At 35.0% G+C, this 8,993-nt stretch overlaps 1 protein-coding gene across 1 annotated transcript in view; it reads right to left on the bottom strand.

The window, feature by feature from the left end:
- FAM135A (family with sequence similarity 135 member A) overlaps positions 1–8,993 on the bottom strand; it is a 175,469-nt gene that overhangs the window by 37,691 nt on the left and 128,785 nt on the right. Inside the window, exons 12-14 of the mRNA XM_042781564.1 lie at positions 7,735–7,889; positions 4,329–6,687; positions 1,867–2,027 (exon numbers count right to left, since the gene is read on the bottom strand). Of these exons, the coding sequence (XP_042637498.1) occupies positions 1,867–2,027; positions 4,329–6,687; positions 7,735–7,889 (2,675 nt within the window). The remainder of the gene's footprint in view (positions 1–1,866; positions 2,028–4,328; positions 6,688–7,734; positions 7,890–8,993) is intronic.

The following is an 8,993-nucleotide window of genomic DNA, read 5'->3' as shown; positions in this document are numbered from 1 at the left end:
AAACAATCAAAATGGCTGCGCCCTCCAGACAGTAGAAAGTCCACAGCTCAGGTTGTCTCCCTCCTTGCTGTTTCCCTTCCTAGTCATAGGCCACCAGAGCAGTTGTCCCTGCAGCCCTTGGTGACCGGGACTGATCTTTAGGTCAATTCTCAGGTCCTGACACCACTTGGAAATATTCATGCTGCTGGTCTTGTCAGAGTGGCTGACAGTCCGCAGCTCCTACAGTCTCTGTACTCACTGTTTTTGTTAAGGTTTTTCACTAGTTGGTGCCTAATCCACTTCTGTATAGTTCCTTTCAAAGCTCAGGGTTCCAGGATTATCTTCTGTATCTCTGTCAATTGGTTTTTTTTCTTTGTTAAAGAGGGTCTGTGTCGTTTGTCTGCCTATTCCTTCATCTCATTGGAAGTCCACATTATACTTTTTAGATATTTTGTGAATTAATGCACTGACAGATTATTTTTTTATTCTTGATTTTAAAAGGAACACCTCTAGTGTTTTAGTATTAAGTATAAATTTAACATGGACTACAAAAATATATGCTTAATCATACTATGAAACAGCCTAGTCTTATGTAAGGTTTAAAGTATTGTTCTTAGTTGTTATAATAATTGGGAATAGATACTGAATTTTATTAACAGTTTCTTACTTGATTTTCTGATATAGTATATTTTGTTAATAAATTTGTCTTTGCATTCTGGAGATTAAATCCTATTTTTTACCATGACTTATGTTACTATCTTGATTCTGTCAGCTAGCATTTTATTAAGTATATTTGTGTTAGATTGGTCTATTGTATTTTGGGGTACTGATGTGAAATCTTTATCAAATTTGGTAGTAAATTTAGTTTAACTTTTAGGAATAACATGGGTTGCATTCCATCTTGTTTCTTCTATTGCCCTGGAATAATTTTTTAACATAGGAATACTCTGTTTCTTGAAAACTTTAAAGAAAAATTTGTCAGATTTCACTGAGCCAAGAAGTCTTTCTTGGGGATCATTCTTTGAAAATACTAAAATTTAGGAATGGTGGGTATTGAACGTATTACATTTCCTGACAGATTTTTTTTTTTAAAATCTCAATTTCATGAGAATTTACTGCACAGACCTTTAATCCTTTGTCAGTTTGCTGTTACAAAATCCCATAATACACTTAACACCTACTAGTCTAGTGATAACTAGCATCTTCTAGCATAGTTCCTATGTCTAGAAAAAATGCATATTGAATAACCAAAATACTGGTCATGAACCTAAGCATTAAAGCCAGATATTTATACTTCAGGAGCCCTGGTAGTGCAGTGGTTAAGTGCCTGGCTGCTAACTAAGAAAGGTCAGGGGTTTGAGCTCACCAGCTTCTCTGTGGCAGAAACATGTGGTAGTCTGCTTCTGTAAAGATTTACAGCCTTGGAAATTCTATGGTTCAGTTCTCAACCTGATGACAATGGGTTTTCATAATTTAATTTATATTTTAACAAGTTAGTGAAACTTTAATTTTTAAGATTATTGTTTTTTTCTAGTTTATAGGTTTAAGCAGCAAGCTGAAAAAACAAGTAGAAAAATTATCCAACTAAGACAAAAATGATTGTTATGAGGTGATGATTGATAAGACCAACAATGAGAGGGAAGACAGAAAACAGTATGGTTGTAATAAATAAAATATTGGCATGTGGATGTCAGTTCCACGGTAATTTATTTAAAAAGGAAATCTAATATTATACTTAGCAAAATTAAGCACATTTCCATTTTAGAATGTATTTACGAATTAATTCAAGTCAGTAAATTTTTACCTTGAGAGACTAAGTAAGATCTATTATAAAAATAAACAATATTATTTTTATGAGTTGTTACGATATCAATAGAAATCACATACCATCTAGACCATGCACACAGACAATAAGATGTACTCCATCTTCAGAACCATCTTCTTCTTCCACACTAAAATAAGGTACTGAGGATGCCAGCAGAGGAACATCACTGTACATGAACCCTGGAAGTTTAAGTTGCTTCAATTCTTCTTTTGCCTGAAGGAAACTGAAGAAAAATAGTTATAAAAGATATTCCTTAAGAAGTATCATACTCAGTTTTCAGAACTAAAAAGACAATCTGCTGAATTTAGAGAACAGCAGAGGGAGAAACTCAGCAATACTTGGTTTCAAAATCATAAAAATATGTGAAATCACCTAACTGACTTAGAAATTTGACTTCTGGTAAATTCAAAGGAAGTTTCAAATACTACAGCAGTATAATTTTCTTTACTGTTTTTAGTATGCTATCTGATCAAATACAACAAATACTTTCAACTTGAAATCACTTAATATTCATTAATTATGAAGTTAACTAAGAAAATATTAGGAGCTGTATTAGGCTTTCTGCATAATTTTACATTGTATGCATAGAGAAGAAAGTGGGAAAAATACTAGAGAAATGACAACCTGATGATTATCCTCTAATCCAATCAATCTATCTTCTTTGTTCATTTTTAATCTTACATAAATGGAAGGAAAGGAGCTATTCTGCACGGTTTAACAATGAGAATGGTAGTTATAGCCTTTAGTAAAAACCAGTAAATTCTGACCCATGGAGACCTCATGTGTGTCAGAGTGGAACTATGCTCTGTAGGGTGTTCAATGGCTGATTTTTTTTTCTCAAAGTAGATCACCAGGCTTTTCTTCAGAGACACCTTTGGGTGGACTCAAACTTCCAACCTTTCAGTGAATAACTGAGTGTGTTAACCATTTGCACCACCCAGGGCCTTTTGTGGGAGCTCTTGTGCTGTAGTGCCTAAGGCATTTGACTGCTAACCAGAAGGCTGGTGGTTCAAACCTACCAGCCACTCCTCAGAAGGAAGACTGGGCAATCTACTTCCATAGAGATACTGCTTCAGAAACCCAAGGAGGGGTCTCTGTGAGTTGGGACCAACTCGATGGCAGTGAGTTTGGTTTTTGGTTTTTAGGGCCTTTTGTAGATTACGGTATTTGTCTTTTTGTCTTTTAAACTACTATTGAGAAGAAGCAGAACTAAGAAGGGAAGGTGACTAAATATAATCAGTAGCATATACTTATTTAGAATGAGGGACAAATTTAACCAATTTGTGACTACACATATAAAAATGATTAGTTATTTAACATATCATTTAGATGGATAAAAGTAAAACTCAAGGAAGCTGATGAGCACTAAACTAATTAAGATATACTAAGTGAAGACATGTACACCATTGTTTCCTTAACGACCTAGAAACATTCTGAGGTACCTAGAAGGTCATATAAAGGAGCTCTGTTGATGTAGGGGTTAAAGCATTTAGCTGCTAACCAAAAGGACAGCAGTTCAAATCCACCAGATGCTCCATGGAAGAAAGATGAGGCAGGCTACTTTGGTAAAGGTTAACAGCCTTGGCAACCCAATGGGAGTCGCTATGAGTCGGAATAGACTTAATGGCAATGGTTTGGTTCTGAAGGTGATAAAACTACCAACTTTCTCAATTGATATTCTCTACTAGGTCATTATCTCCTCACAAGTTTCAATAGCCTTGGTACTATGGATCTTATTTAGATGTAGGGATCACAATAATCTGAGGATTGGAATATTTTGAGTCAATACCACGATAGTAACTCTACATCATCACAATTTTTTTTCGGGGGGTGGTGGTATTTTATAGGCTCCTGAAATTTCAGTTCTGGAAAATCTTGGCTTAAATGAGGCAGGCTTAGTTTCTAGTAACCTGCTTCATTGTTTAATATTGTCCTTATTCAGGTATACTTAAGAAACTTAGCTTTTCTCTGGGGTTAATGGGGGAGAAATAAGCTACTGGTGTTAAAAAAAAAAATGGAAGAAGAGTTTGACATCAATTATCTAATTAGGAATGTCTAGCCCACAGAACAGGAATGCTGGTGGCACAATGCTTAAGTGCTCAGTTGCCAACTAAAAGGTCAGCAGCTTGAATTCACCAGCTGTTCCAAGGGAGAAAGATGTGTTAGTCTGCTCCCCTAAAGATTACAGCCTTGGAAACCCTATGGGCAGTTCTACTCTGTCCTACTGGGTCACTATGAGTTGGAATCAACTTGACAGTAATGGGTTTGGTTTTGATTTAGCCTACAAAACAGGACAAACATTCGGGAACTACAAGTGTATTTGTCAGAGCATCCTGTGTCCACGTCTCCATTTTAGATAGCTAATCTAAAAAAGTTTTTGTATTATGGAGACCAAAGAACAAAATAGACATCAATCCCTACAGCATTACTTATACTAGTTATGATGATGATGATACATATGTACATACGTGTGTGTGTGTGTGTGTGTGTATTTAGTAGTGTATACTATTGCTCCATTACTTACGCTTGTATTTGAGGTTTTGGTGAATTTTCATACCAGGAAAATGATGAAGTAAAGTTGAAAGAAGTGCTGCTTGGCTGTTTTGTAATGGCATCAAATTTACTTTTAGAATATTTAACACTACAAGGAGACTCTCGTGGTGCAGATGGGAAGGACAAACAACCAGATGTACAAACAGTAGGCATGTTTATACCATCCCTAAGATATTCATTATGTATTTTTTCAGATTTTATAAGTTTTTCTTCTCCTAGTGCATCTCTGCTTGGATAGTGAGCATTTACTGTTTCATCCAAAGCTGAATAATCTGTTTCTTCATGATACCCATTTTGAACCATTTGTTGATCCTGTTCTTCCTCTTCCTCTTCTTTATTCTGTTCCTGCTGAAGATTACTAATTTCTTTTTCAAAAGTTTCCTTCTGAGAGCTAAAGGAATTGCTGTAGCTTATGGCACATGTGTCAGAAATATCTGTACTCCTTTGAGAACCAAAATAATTTTCTACAAGCCCTTGCTTTACCACATCAATATTGGCTGAAAAAGGGTCCCCTATACCCAAACAACTTTCAGTTTTAACCACAGAGGCTTCTGAACATATTTGTTTGAGATTTAATGCATCACTGTCTATTCTTTTCATAGTTCTATCTTCATTAATTTCTGTATTAGTAGAAACAGAACCTGAAACAACACAAGGAGCTCCTAAACAAATCAATGTTGAATTTAATGTTATTGCTGTCCCTGAAGAGTTATGAGATTTATTAGGACTCTGGGAGCCTTTACTCATACTGTCCAGGTTAGTTTTGGAGCTGTTACTACTTTTCACATCACTGGAAGTATCTTCATCTGAAAAAACAAATTGCAAAGAGTCTTTAGTGCTTGAATTTAAGGAATGTATTGCTATAGCTTCATTGTCCAAATGCCCTGAAAATACAACACTCTGCTGTTGCAAGATAATACTTGACTTTTTACTGTCATCATATTTTGGCAAATCAATTGTTCCCAGATTTAATACAGTTTTGCTATCACTTAGATGGCATTCAGGTACAACAGATTTCTTAGAATTTTCATCAGGTGACAGTTCATCATCAGAAGGTAGAGAGTTTATGGAGGTCAAAGATGACTGTATTTCACTTAAAGCACTTGTACTCTCAGTACAATGACTCTCTAATGAAAATTTTACATTATAATCAGGTTTCATCAAAAGCTGAGGAAATAATCTTTCATTATTGAAAAGACCTTGCCCTTGTACAGTTTCAAATACTGCATCGGGATTTGGATGTGTTGCAAAAGAACTTGGTTCACTTTCAACACCTGAATCTGAAAATCTAGATGAAGAATATGTAGTATTAATGTCTGGTAACTTAATTGTATCTCCACTTACTATAACATGATACTCTTTTGTAGAAGAAGCAGGTAGATTACTTCTTAATTTACCTAATGAGTCTCCAATAGAACGACACTTTGTTTCCTGTAAAACTTCCTTTTCAAGTGTTATTTCCATCGATTTGGATTTACCATTAGAGTCTAGGGACTCAGTGTTGGGTAGCTGTAAATTATCCACAAAAATTTCATCTTGTCGTGGCTCTGTCCAAGGTCCTATTTTAACAGTTACTTTTTCTCCCCTGAAAGGATCTTTATTATGGGGTTTTACTTCAATTGTTCTAACTCCTGAAGATGGGGCTGTCTGGTGATCATGGCAATCGTCTGATGAACTTCTGGATGTCATATTGTGCTCCACTTGTGTAAGTTCACTATCATCTTGGGAGATACCAAGTTTACCTGAAATGGACAAATTTGCACAAAGATTTAGGCTGCCAGAGTTCAAAGTATCAAATTGGTCTGGCTGCACATTTTCAATATCTGGAGACTTTTGTTCAGTTCTCTCTGTATTAGCTAGCCAATAGCTAGCTTCCTTTTGACTTGTCTGTCTGATGTAGGTCTTTGGGTCAAAATTATATCCACATATTGTGGGATCCAGACCTTCTTTCTGACTATGTGAAGGACTGCCTTCAAAGCATTTAGAGAGATCATTTGATGCTGTACTTTTCAAACATTTGTAGCCTACCAAAACCACAGAATCCTTAGAGTTCTGTTTTATTAATTTTTTTGTGTTTTCAGGTTTCATTGTTTTTATAAGCTTAGTAACCTTAACTTTGGATTTATTTGATTCTTCATTCTTTTCTTTTATAGATTTTGTTAGCTGCTTTTCACCTTCTGTATACCAAATATTGGAGGCATCAGCAGGTCTGACTTTCAACTCTGGGCTAGAAAGTCCAGCTACAGAGCTTTCTTCAGTCTCATATTTATCCATTCTATTGGACTCTGATCTCTGAAGATTCTGAATTCCCATCCAGGGTGCATCTAAGTCTTTTATCCAAAGAAAAAGAGATTCAGGTTTAAAACAAGGTGTGAGAACCCACATGATCAAGATTACTTTTTTCTGCTTATGTACAACCAAACACCTCATGGGATTTGGTTCCTTGGTTTGGAAGTTTAAGGTCATGGTATCATGGGACATCCCAATTAATTTGCCTAATAATGTGTTTAGTGCTTCTGTTCTACCTCCTAGTTCATTGTGTAGTGCCTGGGGTCTTAAAAGCTTGTAAGTAGCCATCCAAGGCACAACACTTGGTCTCTGTTCACCTGTAGTAACACAGGAAGAAGAGGAAAATGAGAAGGATAAGGAATAGGTGGCTAATTGCCTCCATGAAAAAATACCTCTTTTGTCATGAGACCAGAAGAAACGGATGGTCCCTGGCTACCATTACTGAATATTTTAATCCAAGATTCCACGGAAGAATCCTGATTAAAAGGGGGATAATAAAACAGAATTTCAAATTCTCATGGACTCTAGACTTTCTGGAGTCACAGAGGGTGGATGAAGCCTTGAAACTATTGCCCAGAGATAATTTTTGAAACTTAAACCAAAAATATCCCCTGAAATTTGTCTTAAAATGGAACAACAGTTTAGCTTAAGCAGTAAAAAAGGTCTGCTTTAACCATTATGCATTTTGAAGAATTATCTATATAGGATCAAATTGACAACAACAACTCAAAAGATTAGAAAGGAACTTTAGAGGGCAGTGAATTTATGTTTATGGGGGAAGAACAACTCAGAAAAGGAGAGTGAGAACAGTTGCACAATTTGAAGAGTATAATAAATATCAATATGGAGAAACTGCTGAATTGGTGGTGTATGTTCTGCTGTATATATTATTAATAACATTAAAATAAAATTTAGGGGAAAAAAAAAGACAATTTTTCTAACTATAACTTTCCAATATCCTTAAAAAACAGATAAAACTAGATAGGGAAAAAACTGTTCCACATTACGGAGCAGTATTGTTTATATTAGGAAGTATATACTAAACATGAAAAACACGGCAGATATATTTTAAGTTACATTATACTTACCTTCAGTAACAGAATCTAAATACCTATCTTCAAAGATTATAGGTAATGAATTAAGATCTCCATCTAATTCACTACATTCAATAGGTAGGGGTGGAAGAGAACTGCAGAAGGATGTATTTTTGATAGCGGTGCACATCTGTAGATGACTCTGAGCACTGGAAAAATATTTCTTAAGTCAGAGTACAATAAAAAAAAACCTGCACACAATTAAATCTTTTCTGTTCAATGTTTCTGTCCCTTCTCAAGACATAACCTCCTTATGAAAGAGTTCCTTGGCCAGAGACAAAACCTTATAAAATAAAAATTATGGTCAACAGGTTCTTCTCTTTTCCAAAACATCTTAAGCAGAAATTAAATGCCTCTGAGAATGAGCATGTAAAGTAGATAAATTAGTTAAATTATTAATAAATAATTCACTTTCTATAATATTCTTCTATACTTTCTTGTGTTTTTCAAAAGGAGTATCAAAAGGAGTATCTCTGCTTAATGTCTAAACTTCCTAATTTGTTGTGAATAGCATATAAGAAAAATACTAAAAGCCCAAGTGCCTACAAATTATTTGATGATAATGTTAGGAAAAAATGAGTACTATCGCTACTACTCTACTTAACACATATGAATAAAATTAAAAATTATTTTGAACAGTGTATATAATTTTCTAATGTAAAATAGTTAAAAAAATAAACTTTTTTCTTATGGAAAATTTCAAATAAATCAAAGTTAAAAAAAGTGTAACAGTATAATCACTCAACATCAACAATTAATAATGTTTAGCCAATTCTGTATTATCTTAACCTCCATCCACTTACCCACTCCCTCACTGTACTATTATTATTTACAGTTTTTTTTTAAGGCATAATTTACATGCATTGAAATAAGTATTAACTGTATGATTTTGACAAACGAATGAATGATACAAAACATTTTTTTTTTTTTTTTAATTGTGATTTGGGTGAAGGTTTACAGAGCAAATTCACTTTCCATACAGCGGTTCACATATACTTTGTCTCATGACATTGACCACAGTTTACCACAATGCAACAGGTCCCTCCCACTTCCTTCCCATAGTTACCTCTTCCCAGTGTCCATCCCTACATGCACTCCTGCCCCGAGCTATCTCCCTGTGCATAAGCAGCTCTTCTTTCTCCCATGCTTGTTCTCTCCATGGAGTGTATCTACTTGAGGTAAATGTTCAACTCATATGCCTGTCTTTTGTTTGGCTGGAAACCACAGGTGTGGGTTCAATTCCAGACCTGAAG

The sequence above is a fragment of the Orycteropus afer genome, unplaced genomic scaffold (assembly GCF_000298275.1).
Source record: "Orycteropus afer afer isolate SDZICR_OR568_19922 unplaced genomic scaffold, OryAfe1.0 scaffold00133, whole genome shotgun sequence".
In the NCBI taxonomy this organism is placed as follows: Eukaryota; Metazoa; Chordata; class Mammalia; order Tubulidentata; family Orycteropodidae; genus Orycteropus; species Orycteropus afer.
Note: the sequence above shows the minus strand (reverse complement) of the source record. Positions and strands in the feature narration are given on the sequence as shown.